Genomic DNA, 15684 nt, shown 5'->3' with positions numbered 1-15684 from the left:
GATGTAGCATCTCATTGCACTTAAGAGAGTAAAAAGATGCTAGCTAATTTCCCATTTCTTCAAAAATTAATCAAAGGGGATATAAACAGTGTTTTATTAGATCAATCTAAAAGACACCAGCACCTAAAGAACCCTTCCATGGGCCTCAGCAACTTTTTAATAGTTAGAAAGGTTCGAGCTAGCATGAATTAAGCAAACTTAGGTGGTGAAGAGGATGCTAGAGTGATAACAACACATAACACTGATCAGAGGAAGAAGATGCTTGCAAGTTTCAGATTTCTTCAAATATACATCAAAAAGGATAACAACACAGCAGTTTATCAGATCAATTATATGACAGCAGCGTCTCAACCACAAACTGTGGTGCCTCAGCAACTTCTTTGAAAGTGGACGAGGCAGGGGGCTAGCATGAAGTATGCTAACATTAGTGGCGAGGAGAATGATAGTGCTAACTTAATTGGCAGTGGGCTAGTTACTGTTAATGTGTGCAGCCTTAGGAAAGGTTCCAGGGCATTATAATTCAGATGTTATACCAAGAGGCAGCTATACTTCGTTAAAGTTCACAATGATTTGCCTTTACTTAAATTTGAGCCCTATGTATGGGCGTCAAATGGCTGTTGAGTGCCACAACTTGCAAATATTGCATCATCCTCACAGCATCCCCTACTTGAAACATCTTCCCATGGCTTTGGTGATATTGAAAGACACAACATGCTCCGTAGTGGTGGTAAGAAACATCCTTTAATGATTAAACTCAAAGTAGCTTTGGTATTATCAAGAGAGCATTTGGAAGTTTAGGTGTAAACATGGCATTGTCTTTTATTGTCTTACACAACATATTTGTAGGGCAGTTGTCATTAGAGTCAGTCTCTTCTAACTGAACCCAGTAATGAGGATCATGCTAGAAGACACAGCAGACTAACAGACTAGCTAGCGTAAGCATTGAATCAAATACCACATCATACTGTAGCTTTGATGGAACGCTGCAGGGTCTCACCCGAGATGTCAAGGAGAGGACAGACCTGCCACGTCCAAGTCTTCTTATTTCTGATGCTATCTGAGAGACTCTGTTGACACTGAAACAGTAGCTGCATGTTTTGAATAACTAGCATTGGGTGCAGACCATGCCTTCGCCCTAGTGCATGGTAACACTAGTCACATACAGCATTTGCAAACACATGCACCTGGTAGATTATTTGATCTACCAAAGTGAGATTGCATACTGTAAAATGGACTTGCTTTGCTAGACTGTACACAGGAATTTACATTTTAATCACTGACATCTTTGAAAACATAGCATATGAAGTTCAAGCTACCTTTGACTGCAACATTTCATCACCCGTGGTTCAGAATTTGCCGTCCATGTCAGGTCTATATCTTATTTTCTGGTAGTTATTCTGAAACTTGTAGCCAGATGCATGTTTTAAAAAAGCATAACAGCCTCAAAAATGACTTGTTATCCTGCATGAGGTCATTTCTACTTCTTCATGCATTGCTTTTCGCATAAATCCAGTCTCTTGTAACAGTGGAGTACACAGTATTAGCTAATGTGAGTTGTTTTATTGAATAAGTGAATGTTTTAATGCTAAATTGTCATCATCTGTTATGCACAACATTTACACCGTGTTTGATACAGTAATAGAAACAAACATCTAGACATCAGTGGGCAGAGACTGCAGCATGTCAGACTTCAAGTATGTGAAACAGACATTTGTATCATCACTGCAAACATCTCTGTCCTCTTCTAACATACAAAGTTAATACTAAATGTGTTTTTTTTTTCCTATCATCTGGTATTTGTTGTTGTATGGCTTCGACTCAGTGGTATGTTTGTTGTAATAATAACTGACACTTTCTTCTTAGGCTGTAATTGTAAGGATTTCCACTAAGGTGGGAATTTGGAGTCTTGAGACTAACAGTCGTAAGCATAACGTTAACACAAACATCGAAAAGTGGGGAAATGAAGGCAAATAGAGCAAAAATAAAGCCTATATGAAGTCAATTTGCTGTGACCAAACTATTCATAAACTGGCAGAATAATACTGACATTCAAAATGATTGTTTACTTATTCAATATACCACCCCAAACTCAAATATCAATATTTTACAGTAGTTGATGGAGAAAAAAAATCAGAAACTTCAGTGTGAACTAGGCTGTGTTCCCTAAAGAAGCAGTCAGGCAACTCTGTTGTATACTCGCTCTAAATAATGGCAAGCTGTTGGACTAAAAAGTAACTCTGTTGTAAATGACTGCTATCAGTAAAAGGAATGATAAATACATAGCACCATCTTTTGTTGAAAAGAAGAAATAGAAAAACACTGAAAACAAAACAAAAAAAAAAACACAAATTCACAAATAGAAAAAGGACCAGATCTACTTTCATGGCTCTGCTACAACCATGGATGTTACCACTCTTTTTGTAAAGCAAGCCTGTCAATAAAATATTCTATGCCTTCAATTTCTACACATGCATTTTGGTTAATTTACTTCAAGAAATGTTTTTTTGCTAATTCTTTGGCAATTAAAACAAAAACAAACAACAACAAAATAGCATCTAATTATTCCATCATTACAAACAAACACAAGGCACTTAATCAGCTGAAACAAAGCTCATACGAGTATCTGTTGACAAGCAACACAAAAACTATGTACATATATGTAAAAAGTGTTATAAATAGGTTTTAAACCATAGATACTATATACATCATTTAACTGAGACAGTAATGTTTGTTTTGTATTGTTTTGCACTTTGAATTTTTGGTATTATCCCTCATCCATATGATCTGGGTGTATTGGCCTAGTGGCTCCATTGGCCATTGGTACTCAGGCATCAAAACTTAAACTTCAGAGGGGGTCTGACATTTGCAGTTGGGCAGGGGGTTACTGGGAACACTGGGATTGAATGATTGATGGCCTCATTCTCGCTTCCTCAAGATGACATAGATGAGTCCGCTGATCAGCGCCAGAGGGAAGGCAACCCACGCCAGGAAGTAGCAATAGCCAAATGCAGCTCCCTCCGGAACCACTATGACCGTGTAGATGATGGCGCCACTCATCACAAACAAACCTGTAGAGAGGAAAAAGTGAATACTGAGTAATTATGTCTGTCTTCCTGATCAATTATTAGATCATGTTTCATTTACATATCTTGTCCTGTGGTGAACCTTTGCTTGGCAGTGGTAGCCAGCAGGTCAATGTTTCACAGAAGGAACAAGTTTTCATGGAAAAAAGCTCTGTGTAACTCAAGCATGTGATGCAAGTAACATCCCATATGCAATCTACACAAAAGGGAGAGTCTGTACCACTGACACTGTACAATGTGCCTTAATGTATAGTTAAGTTAAAGTAGTCTGAATAAGCAAGTTCAAGTACAGAGCTTCTGGAAATTGCTGTCAAATGCATTCACTGAACTGAGAGAATAAAGAGATCGTTTGCAATGATACCGTGCCATTTCATTAATTGTTTGCAATTTAGTTGCTTCTACCTCTACTTTAGCACAGAATAACCATTGCTATGTCATCCTTTGAACAAAAAAAAAAAAATCCAATTACTGCTAATGTACAAAGAAAATGTGTATCCTGGTACCGCACCAGCTCAAACCAAAGGGAATCCCCACTCAAGGTGACTTGAGCTTACTGAGACCAATCCAGTTTTGCAAGCTCTCCTATGCTGCCCACCTCCCTTTTCAGACAAGGCATGATCAGTTTGTTAGACCCAGTGCCAGCCTTCCTGACATTTCAACTTGTGCGGCTGGCAGTTGGCTTAGTGTCATTCCTATTTGGCTGAGTGGGCACCTGGGTACCAGTCAATGCACTGGCAGAGCAGAGAACAAAAAACCTGGGATGTTGGAAAGGGCTGCCAAGAGACTAGACAATGGACGAGCAGTGGAGCCACTCTCTGGCAAAAGGGCATAAAGTACAATGGACAAGTGAGGTATTAAACCATTACTGACTGGCTCACTCTCTTAATTCAATTCATAGCACACAGAAGAGCCATTTTGAGAATATGTTAAATGTGTCTCTTCCTGACTACACAAGTGTTTCTTTATTGACTGACCAAAGAGCTGGGCTCGAAAGACAAGTAATTTGGTTGATAATAAAGTAATGGCTGACCAAAAAAATGCTATTAGATTACCAACTTGTTTTAGATTAACAGTTGGACAAAAGCAATTTCAAGATCACCTTGGAATGTGGGACATGGACAAGTTAAAAGGAATTGGGATTATTGGTTTTGTGTGGAAGTGTTGAGGTTGATCCAACTCACTTGCAAGGATCTGGAAGGTTCCAGTGAGGAAGAAGCGTCCGCCCTTCTGCAAAGTAAAGAGCTGGCAGAAGAACAGGAAGAGAGAAAGGCAGCTGAAGATGATGGATAGAATCATGAGGGCCTGGACTGCTTGGATCCACTCTGCAAAGGGAAGAACAAGCGTGTTGTCAATAACAGGAACTATAATCAACATTATGTAAAAGCACACAGCTGTCTTAATAATTGAAGAAGAAGAGGAGCAAAAAAACAATGCCAAAGAGAGCGTAATCAACTTGCTATGTCTATGTTTTCTATGGGGAATTTGTAATGGATCCGCCACAATGGAAACTAGGTATCTTGTTCCTAAAAGCTTGGTGAGCCCCTCAGAGCAGCACCTATGACCATATGTATCACATTGATTGTTTGTTAGTCCTCCAAGGCATGGCTGCTCAAAGCCATTAACCCATTAGATGTCTGTATTGACAAGGGAGACTAGACCAGAGTCTATCTTTGCTATCTGTCTGAGTGTGGTTGTATCTGTGCTTCATTCATTCCACAATGCCAGGAATCCTAGGACTTTCAAGCAGGGTCTATTTCTTGTCTGAGGGTTACCAAGCCACCTGCCTGGCCTCTCAGGTTACCTAAGAAGACACTCATTCCCTCTATGTATCCAGCCAACACTTCTTTTTAGTGGTGCCTTCTGTTACTGTTGTGCTATCATCATATTCCTGCCAAATGTTGGCTCGTCCCATGGTGTAGACCGCAAAGGACATCCTTGATTTGTCTGTATGTGACCAGAGATTTTACAGTCTATCAATTTGTTCCTGTCCTCTCAAAAAACAGCAAATATTACAACAAACAGTACATTTTATCAAGGCTCTGTTTGTATGTATAACTTTTAAACTTTGGCTTTCAAATGTCTGAAGTGCTCCTTTCAACTTCCTCAAGCGTCTTTGCTTTATTGATTCTTGCTTTATGTCAGTCAAATGTTGTGGTTTAATGGGTGGTACTTAAGGAACGGAAAAAAGGTTGTATTCATAATTTATAAGCCCTCGTAAAACAGAAAGTATATTTGGGAAAATGAAACAGCCTGTTTTGTGTGGTCTTGTGATTTGGAATGATCACATTTAACCCTGGATACAAACACAAAAACAGCATCATAGCCCTGTAACTTATTCCTACTTTCTGTGATAAAATAATTGCACAATTTTCCTGGAACAACACTGGTATATCTCTTTCAGAATTGAAGGGAACTAGCATCCTGGCACAGTCTGGAGTCAGGTTACTCATAATAACAGCACTACAGTATGCCCTCGTGATCATTGGCTCCAGGATGAGATATGGAAGGAAACATGATATGCTGCAAATTTCCATGCACAATACTGCACCAGTCCAACAATTAGATTCCACTGTAATGATCCTGTCTTCAGATGTTACATAATATGGTGATAACGCGGTAAGAAATGGGTGAAATGTTCCATCCCTGTCCTATGAATAGTGCCCCCCCCCATAAATATGACAATACATCAGTGCTTTCTGATAAACATACATCTTGTCCCCCTTCCTTCCTCCTCTGACCAGAAGTAGGAAACAGCAACAAGTGGGCATTTCCTATGGCATGAGGCGCGGTTGAAGGCTCAGAATATCCTTGGTAAGCAAGTATGACTCATATTCCAAAATGTACATTAACGCTGGGGTTTATGACTGTGGTATTTTAATACCGAAATACACAAGGATTCTTCTGTAACTCAAAACAGAAACAACAGTAAATAGCTTCTATCCTGAGGCCCCTCTGAGCTGAAGAGTAGTGCGCAACCAAAATATGTTTACTTCACTGTGTATATGCTGAGTATCTGAGCTTGCAAAGAACATTCTTTTAAAGAAGCTAAATTTAGAGCGATTGAAATGTGGGAAGTTTCCTGGTTGAAAGGATGTGACGCTTAACTCAAGTTTGGCATGTGATAGCTGTGACATGAATATTTCTCATTTTGGCATCATCACAAACTAACAGGCAATGTTTTGGTAACCAAGGAACCTCCTAAAAATAACCCTGATTACGATGATTATGAATCACTGGAAAAGGAACTTGATTGCTCAGCAGAGATACAGAAAGCCCTGTTGAACACAGGCTTGGTGTCCATGAGAGAACAGACCTCTATCTTCCATCTCCCAAAGCCAAAGTGCAGAGCACACACGCCTTCTTAAATAAACACTGTGCGTCAGTGCGTTAATGAAAGCAAGTCAAACAAACTGGCTGCGCCATCAAACTACCTGGCAGAGTATGCAGGCACTGCTGGCCTGACAAAACACACATTGGCTGAGCGTGGCTCATTCTAGACAAATGACATCACCCCGGCCGCTGCCGGCAGCTCCTGCAACTCTGTGACCGCAGATGTAGGAACAAAACATACTGCAATTCATAAGTAATCACACATTTCGTTTTTTATGTTAGTTGTCCTGGAGCAATGGAAATTCTACGTGCTGTGGGTCTTGATTAAAAACAGTTAAATATTTATCCATACTCCCTGTTTTTATGATCTAAATCAAACACGAGAGGTAGCTGACTGTCAAAATAAATCTGTTTAAGGCTGCAGCTGCTGCCTTAAATTGTCCTAATGATCCCTGCAAACTAACACAGGACACTCTGATCTGACACTGGGCGTGACCAAGCTGCAACAGCATGCTATGTTCTGCATGAGGTAGTCCAAGGTCTCCCTGCTTTCAAACACGGTCACACACACACACACACACACACACACGCATAGATCTAAAACTTTAAATACTCTCTGCAGCCCCACCCAAAAACTTCCACAACTCCTGTCACTATGGACTCCCCAACATGAGACCTGAATATGGACATCACACCACGACTATTTATACGGCGGCAGCCTATCAGCTCTCACCTCAAGACAGCACTCCCACATTCTCTGCCCTAGATGGCACCAGAGACCCAGAGGAGCAGTGACACACCCACATCATCAACATGCTAAATACTGGATTTCAGCAAGTCACTTAACACAACAATTTAGATGGTTTGCAAAGGTTTCTAAAGAAACATTTGTATTTTAAATGTATCAAAGCCTAACAGCATAGCAATGACTGAGGTATACGTTTATAACACAGTTTGGTAAATACACATTAGTTACAGGTGTTTTAAAGTTAGAGGGTGTTAATAAAGCAGGTGTCTGACCTCCAGCTGATGCTGGGTCACAGTATCCTCCATTGGCAGTAGAGCAGTTATACCAGAGGTCTGAAGTGCCGAAATCACTTGATGTCCATGCCTGGTATCGACAAAATACAAGAAGGTCAGCAATATGTGAAAAGAAGCACCAAATCCATCAGAAAGGTTTTTTTTTTCTCAAGTCAATACTATTAATTCATTGTTACCAGAGCTCTATTCAAAATAATATGGTATAATATGCCTGCAAGCTTCATGACTACGTTTTTGGTTGATTTACATGAATTTTTTATCCTCCAAGTGTGCCTTAAGGATGAAGAAAGAAAAAACATCAATTAGTTTTACTCACACTGACTGTTGTGGACACAAACAGGAGAACCAAAGCAGCAACGTGCAGGAGGACGATTCCAAGTAGTAGGAGCAGCATCTTTTCTGACGATCTGAGCAGTAGTGAGAAGAGGAGAGAGTCTCTGTCAGTCAGAGTATGATTGTGGCTGTGTGTGTGTGTGTGTGTGTGTGTGTGTGTGTGTGTGTGTGTGTTTGTGTTTGTGTGCATGTGAGGAGATGTCAGAGTGGTGGGACATGGGTGTGTCGCAGCACGTTCACCATGGATAGCCTTTACAAAATCTAAATCTGGACTCCGTTAATAAAGCCTCCACGTACATCAAACCTCAGATGTAATTACATTTATTAGACAATTATCACGATTACACTTTAAAACGTTAAGTGCGTTTATACATTTGTATCCCTTTAACATGTTTTTAAATATTCAGTTCCTATCATCTACAAATGGAAATAATTTAAATCACTAACGTTGATGTTTACTGGACATTAAAAGGCTAAACAAATTCTCTGAAAAAAAGTCAAATGAAATTCCCACCACTTTATGTGTTATTGTCGGACAAAATAACTTTTTTTAAACTTCCAAATAAGCTTATTGACAGATGTTTTTGCGATGACGACGCTTTCTTTGGATCTGTGTGCGTAATTGAGCAGCGGGTATTCCAGCAAAAACCGCGTTTCCTTCTTTAATCCGCAAGGAAAAGCAGCTGGATAGAAGGACCTTTAAAAGAAAACCAAAGTCCAATTACTTACGTAGCGCTTGTTATTTCCACAAGAAAAAGAGTTTCAGGCTTTCGAGAAGCAAATCAAGTGTCCCAGAAAGATTCAAACAGCGGTAGTCCGTCAGTCCCAAAAGTCGTACTCAGACTAGATTGATACCAGGGGCTGACGTTCTGTTATAAAGTGTCTCATTATGGAAGAACAACGCCCTGCGTGCGTCGCTGCGTCATGGAGTGACCCTCTGGTCCAACGCCAGGGTTCCCAATATAGATCCTTCATGCGTAATAGCGCACGGGTTGCCTTAGTTACTAACTTATTGAAGTGTGAGAGGAGACCTGGGTCAGCATTGTTTGGTTATCTTGGTAACGAAAAGCAGATATTCACTGTCGAGTCTTTCTTCTCTCTGTTCTTTCAAACTTGTTTTTGCTGTAATGATTTATTTCATGCAGTTTTATTTTACTCCTTTTTTGGTGTAGTTTTGGATTTTTTAATGCGGCTTGTTTCGATTATGTAATAAATATCTTATGCATATGCAAGGGAAGTATCATGCATTTCTTTCTTTATTTGTAAATATTGTACAAATGTAATAAAAACAATCAAATTTGAGCAGAATATTTGATTAAGTAACTCAAGTAAGTAATTCAGCTTGTTCATACTGCCTTAGTTCTTTGCTAAAATTAGCTATTTTTTTGTAATAAATCTTCAAATAAACTAAGTTAATCGCTAATCAAACCATTTTAATCAGGCTTAAATTATCTGTATAAACTGATTCCCATTGGGATTCTTTTACACAAGGATAAGGTATTTTTGACTTTTACCAAAATAGCATACTTCCTTTTAAATTCAAGTTTTCGTTACCATGGCGATTACAAACACAAACATTAACGTATTGTGGTGAAGCGTGGGTCGGTTCCTCTCTGGTCGTCATGTAGTCAGCCTCGTGACTCACAGTATGTGTGAAAGTGTGGATGGGTATGCCCGGTGCACCACCAGTGAGAGAGATAGCATCGGGGGCTCTCCTCTGTTTGACATGACTCATTTCAAGGGGGAGTGGGTCAGAGTTCCACTCTGAGCAGGGACCACAGCCCATGTTGTTAATGTAAAAGTATGCACGGAAGTTTTTCTCATAAATGTGGGTGTTGCAATGAATGGAATTCCAGGAGAGATATGAAGGCAGTTTCGGGAGCGGTTTGAACTGGAAATGTAAGAATGAAATGTTGAACTCCAACTGGAACTTCTACTGCACACAGCTTGACCTCCTGTCAGTAATCATTCGAAAGATCATTCCATGAGGCACATATCTTTTAAAAGTAATTTCCAAACACAGAATATATTAGCTTCAAACCTATTCTCCTTCATTTCTTAAAATCCTCAAAATTGATTTGACATCCCACACTCTGCATGTTATCAGCTACTGGGAAACACACACTTTCTCCACATTAGCCGGCTGCGGCGGAGGAGCTTCGGAGCCGCCCGACCTCGGATAACCCCTGTCAACATCCACTCTCTATTCTCTTCACCACTTAGCTCACACTTCCTGGACGTCTCTGTGTGTGTTTCTCACACTCACATGAAAAACAGAGGTGTTTCCACTGCCCTCATGTCCACACACAGAAGAGGGGGCAGTTACATGTTCAGATCAGTAAAGTGCTGATCTTATGTAGCGCTTCACAGTATCAGTTTAAGGCATGCTTAATCTCGCCTCTTTGTCAGTTATCATGTTTTCTGTTGTTTGTAGCTGGTATCTGTCTTGAAGTTCATCTGAGAATATTTACTGAATAATCCGAGCTTAATTCTAGCAGGGGGAGGTGATGAAGTACTTTTTTAAGTTACTTAAGTAGAGTTTCAGGTATCTGTTTGTTACTGGATTTTTTTTTCTTTACATGTACAATTAACTATTACCTGTTCTTTTTTCTGCTTCTGTTTCCAAAAAGGATTTGTCAATTAACCTCCAATGCATTTACGTTAGTATCCTCCATCCCAACATCAAAACCAATTTCATCCTCAGTGGAAGGGACAATGGCATATACTGTGGCAGATTTTGTGCGGTTTCTATTTTGCGTATCAAAGACGACAAAAAACTAACAAATATGATCTAACAGGACAAACAAAAAAGACCAAAGTGGGAACTTGAGTGTGGATAAGAGGCATAAGAGCTAGGCTAATGTATTATTATCTTGTATGCAATGTAATTGCAAATTTAACAGCCCACATTACGGGCATCTTTGGAGAAGTTTCTTGTGCAACAAGATTCTTTTTTTCTATGCTTTTATTAATCCCTGAGGGAAATTCTGTTTTTAGAATCTTCAGTTTAGCACTGAAAAAGCTGGAAGTAATCCCTTTCCTTTACCTTTATTAACATTTTTAAAAAAAAAGAAGAAAAAAGACGTTCAGTCTGTACTTTTACGTTCATCATAGTCTTCTTAAACAAGTATCTGTACTTCTACAAGAGTAAAGAGGGTGTGCAGTTTGGCCACAATTGATTATTGTGATTGTATGAGCAGAGAACAAGTCAGTTAAAGTTTATAATAAGTTGTAGATGAGATTTCTCGGAGGGGCTGTGCAGGCGCTCCCCTTTCCCATCCCTTATATGTCAATGTTTGTAATACCCTGACAATCAGTGGGCTGAGTGGACATGGGAGTGTTACGTTTACTGCGTTTGTGAAGCTGGGGCTGAAGCCAAACTCTCTGGTGAGAGACACATAACAAACATTCAGATCTACATCTGGAGCGGCGTCTAACATTTCACCGCAGTCGTTAAAACGGTTCGACTTATCTTCAGGATAGCTCGGCACGGCAGACAGTGAGAGTGCATACCAAAACCCCAGATAGGACTTGAGCCAGTGGGGGAATGAATCTGGAGAGTAGACGTGATTGAGTTACAGTAACTCCATCCACATACCAACACAGAAGAGTGTCAAAACAGATGTGTTGATCATACTGTACGTGGTGGGTTCTCCACTTCAATAAAAGATCTTTAGAATAAAAAGGCAATAGAGACAATGCAAAGTATATAAGAAAAGAGAGTCTTGTCCTTGATGCAATTAGATTCCATCACCGTTGATTTAAAAACAATGTGACGGGCTTCTTTCACTTTCACTTATCATAGCTCAAACCACTATCCATTAGCTATAATGAACAAAAGGCCTATACTCACAGCAGATAAATTTTTTGACGCTCTCTTTTGAGGCCTGTCTGTTTGACTGTGAGTTCACTGGGCCCTCTGCTTTGTGTGTCAGGTTGTAGCAGCTGTCGGTCAAAGGTGGCTCACTCCTTCTGTCCTGTCATCAGCATGTGAAGCGATGCTGTCTGCTGGTCAGCCAAGTGCCAGTAGTTTAAAAGCTCCCCTCCTACTGCAGAGCTGTCAGCGTCAGACGTCCCCCGCGTTCTGCTCACCTGGATTCCTCTGACCTCCCACTAAATCACTTCAAAACAGACTTGACTTCGCAGAATCAAACAATGTCACTAACTTGCATGGACTTACAGTATCTGTGAATTCTAGTCTTCAACTGAAGTAACTACAAATAAAGTTAAAGCACACCTAAAGGTAATGGCTCATCTGGTATAGACATTGCATAGTTATGAAAATTCCAATATGTAATCAGTTTTACAATATGTCACTACATGTGTAAAGGTCCATGTCTGAAAATTGTTACATGATAGGGTATTATGTGATTTTCTAAGAAGTATTTATGATAATTAATCTTGGTGGAAGTGCAGCACAGCGTCCAGAGGGTCATTGAAGTCATGGTATTGTTTTTTCAGGGGTCTAATTACATTTCAAACCTTGATTTATTCCTGAAAGGACACTGAGGTTTTCCCCATTTCCAATGCCATCTAGATTACAAGAACAAAAAAAAACAAACCAACAAATAGTCAGTGAAAAACCACCGTGATCTATTAAAACAGTAACAGTTACAATTAGAGACACAATGGCTCAAAATCAAGTTCCTAAACAAATATTGTTAAAATGTTTGTTAGTTAACAGACATTTTGGATGGAGAAGGTGACATTTGGAGCATAAAGGATGTTGAGCTCATAAGGCAGACAATAAGGATGATAGAGATGAGAGGCTAACTCAGGGGGTTTTGTTTGTGTTGATAAGTTACTCACAGCACTCGTCTTGTCATCACAATTTAATCTAGATCCAAAGTGATGACAGCTGACGGGTACAGCTCTGTCCCTTTAAATACATCTAATACACAAGTGATTGCCTGTAATGAGTGTATAAAGGGCCATGTCAATGGGTCAGGTTCAAACAAAAGCTCAAATTAACAACTTCGTAATGATATTGTTAGAGAAATGTGAAGGGACTCACACTTTTAAGCTGCTGGCCAAATGTCCATTTGATCAATGTAAACTTTCAACACCAAAACTCACTTACGTTGTTTTTTACAAGATGGATTAAATGAACATGATAATAATGAGATATAGCGAAAGGAAATGTTAGTACAACTAGTTAACTTTAAGTAGTCTAAAAGGTCAAACCTCCAAAATATCCTGATACATTTGACCAAACTGTACACATTTAATTGGTTCAATGTTATTGCTTGGATTTGAATCCAATGTTATAATATTTTATTGCGTGTTTGTGAGTTGGACCTGGATCAAATCCCAAATGTATCTGGTTCTTCCTTGTTCCAAGCTACACCAATTCACCAAGTGTCATGAAACGTGGTCAACTATTTCTGTAACTCTGCAGACAGAGTTAGCTGAGGTACTTAAGGATGTGTAAGTACTTTATTACTTTAAAAGACAAATCAAATCTATGCTATTGAATGAGTTAAGTAAGTGTCATTCTAGTCGTGGTCCGGGTTCAAATAAGAGTCAAATTGACAAGATACTGACAAAATGTTGCAAAGCTGCAAACTAAGCCACTTTACCTGTCTGTCCTTATTTAAGAAACAAGATAAATTTGATCAATAGTATTGCTCTTAAGTGAGTCAGATCTGCTTTAATGTCCAGTTGTTGGTTTGTATCTGGATCTGCTCCATAATTAAATGGGCTCTTCCTTGGCCAATTCTACTCCCTTCCATCAAATTTCATAAAAATGAGGCTTGGAGTTTTCCCATAAATCTGAAACAGCACAAACCTAGCTTCCTTAAAAATTATAACCACACCATATCATTAAATTATGTCCCAGCTATAAAAAAAGCAATGAATCTCTGTTTAAGAATTATTCACTTAATTCTGACTTGTAAAAATGTTCCCAATTGCATTATGGCATTGTTTATTTAAGAAATACACCATGAGCACGTAAAATGTAACCTTGAAAAGTCATTGTTTATCGAAAATCCCATGTCCGTGGTTCATTCTTTATCCTGTCTCATTGGGTTTGTTTTATGTGTTTGATGAACATTGCTCTGTTGACCACTTTCTTTATTCAGCCATAGCCTGTCTTAGACTGAGAACTACTTTTCTTGTCTCCTTGGCTCCAGACAAAGAAATCTAATAAAAGTGTCTTCATTTCAGACTCCAGTGCATAACTCCCAGTCATCCTCAACCCACTATGATTCAGCAGGAAAGACTGCAGTACTGTATCTTGACCTCTGTGTCGCTCCATTATACGCCCACTCGTCTTCGTATCAGGAATGAGAAGAATTTGGACCCACGGATCAATTTTATGGATTGTGCCAGAATTCCACTCAATCACACGGATGACCCACAAGACTTCTGTCATCTCTGCATCGAAGGGGATGTAGGTGCCTTCGTGGTTGACCTCCGAACTTTGGTCTGCTGGTAGCTTTATCTGGCTTATCACAGCTCCCTTGTCGAAGACACAGTTATGTGTACAATATATTGGTAACTTGAAGTGTATTGACAAAAAAGTAAAGTAAAGGGAGGCAAAGATTTGTCATTTGAGCAACAATCAGCAGACAGTCACACACAACCGCAGGGTCACAGTATGCGAGGTTGGCAGTTACAATGGAAAACCACATAGAATATGATGTGTCTTATCAGCCGGTCTCCTGCTTCCCTTTCTGTAGCTCACAACAGTAACTAGACCGATTACACAACGGATTCCCGCTCAGTTTCTTTTCTCTTCTTCCCCTGGCTCACAATAAAAGACACTAGAAAAGCCCAGTGATGGGGGGGCCAAAAAGCCTCTTGAGAAAACTCTGGGTTCTGGATCAGATCCAGAAACTGCCGGAAGAGCTGGTTCCCATGAATGTTAAAGATCTGCTGCAATTTGAGAAATGAACTGTGAAGCGTTCCATATGAGTGAGTAGGAGGAACTATAGATATTCCAGTAAAAGCCATGATCTCCTGACATTTTTAAGGTTATGTGGGCCCTAACCCAACAGATATGACAAAGACATTTATTTTCATGATTAACTTGTTTCATAAATATAGTATCTTTCATAGTAAGTCTATGATTGGGACACAAGAGCTACCATAAACTTCTACATTCCCATTTTATTTCCATTGAGATCCTACTTTAAACGTGATATTTCCATGTAATAAACTATATTAGTCTTGCTTTACATGAGAAAACTCTATATTAATTGATATTTTTTAAGTTAATGTTGTATTCTCTTTGCAGTTGAACACAGATTAGGGGATTCCCAAAGTAAAAAATGGTCCACTTTGAAGGGGATTTAATTTATCACTTATTGGTTGCTATAGTTACTCTGCTAGGCTTTTAGACTAAGAGCCAAAAAATGTAATTAGCACAAACTTGATCAATCATCTGTGCAGAGCATTAGCCTGAAATAGTATCTTCCTGTAAGGAAAGAATTACTTAGAGCAGCAGAGTAAAATGGCTTCAATAAATGGGTTAGAATTATCTTAACACTGCGATATTATGACGTCAAGATAACCCTACAGTCGTCTATGTTTATATGTTAATATTGAGTCATACAACCTCATGTGATGGGATGGTTCATTATTTGTGATCAAGCAATACTTACATTTCACATTGCCTTTTAAGAAAGCTCTTTAGCCTCTTGTTGTTGTTGTTTTATTGATGGTTGAAATTTAGCTACCTAAAAAGCTATGTTAGCCTACAACTTACCTGCAACAACCAAAACAACCTACATTAGGAATAAGTATAAGGGCAGCAAATTCAGACACACGTTTTTCTTGATGTATGTCATTTTGGGCATTGCAGGTTGGTTGCACTTGTTCACCACTGTAGGAAACCCTGTTCCCAGCTACTTTCTTCCTTTTTTTTGCTCAGTGAAAGTTGGAATAGGAAACC

At 39.3% G+C, this 15684-nt stretch overlaps 1 protein-coding gene across 1 annotated transcript; it reads right to left on the bottom strand.

The window, feature by feature from the left end:
- Window positions 1-793: 793 nt before the first annotated feature.
- pmp22b (peripheral myelin protein 22b) lies at window positions 794-8677 on the bottom strand. Its single transcript, XM_079334370.1, has 5 exons — window positions 8517-8677; window positions 7771-7861; window positions 7434-7524; window positions 4265-4405; window positions 794-3068 (listed from the first exon to the last, which is right to left on the bottom strand). Exons 2-5 carry the CDS (start codon window positions 7846-7848, stop codon window positions 2917-2919), a joined length of 462 nt encoding a protein of 153 aa, XP_079190496.1. The 5' UTR covers window positions 7849-7861; window positions 8517-8677; the 3' UTR covers window positions 794-2916.
- Between the last annotated feature and the right edge of the window lie 7007 nt (window positions 8678-15684).

Source organism: Symphodus melops, assembly GCF_947650265.1.
Source record: "Symphodus melops genome assembly, chromosome: 21".
NCBI lineage: Eukaryota > Metazoa > Chordata > Actinopteri > Labriformes > Labridae > Symphodus > Symphodus melops.
This window is presented reverse-complemented; position numbering and strand designations above follow the sequence as displayed.

Excerpts from the sequence above, each read along its gene's own strand:
- pmp22b (XM_079334370.1), bottom strand. The coding sequence starts at position 7,848 with ATGCTGCTCCTACTACTTGGAATCGTCCTCCTGCACGTTGCTGCTTTG. Across the intron at positions 7,525-7,770 it reads TTGTGTCCACAACAGTCAGT|GCATGGACATCAAGTGATTT; the intron begins GTGAGTAAAACT and ends TGTCGATACCAG. Across the intron at positions 3,069-4,264 it reads AACCTTCCAGATCCTTGCAA|GTTTGTTTGTGATGAGTGGC; the intron begins GTGAGTTGGATC and ends TCCTCTCTACAG.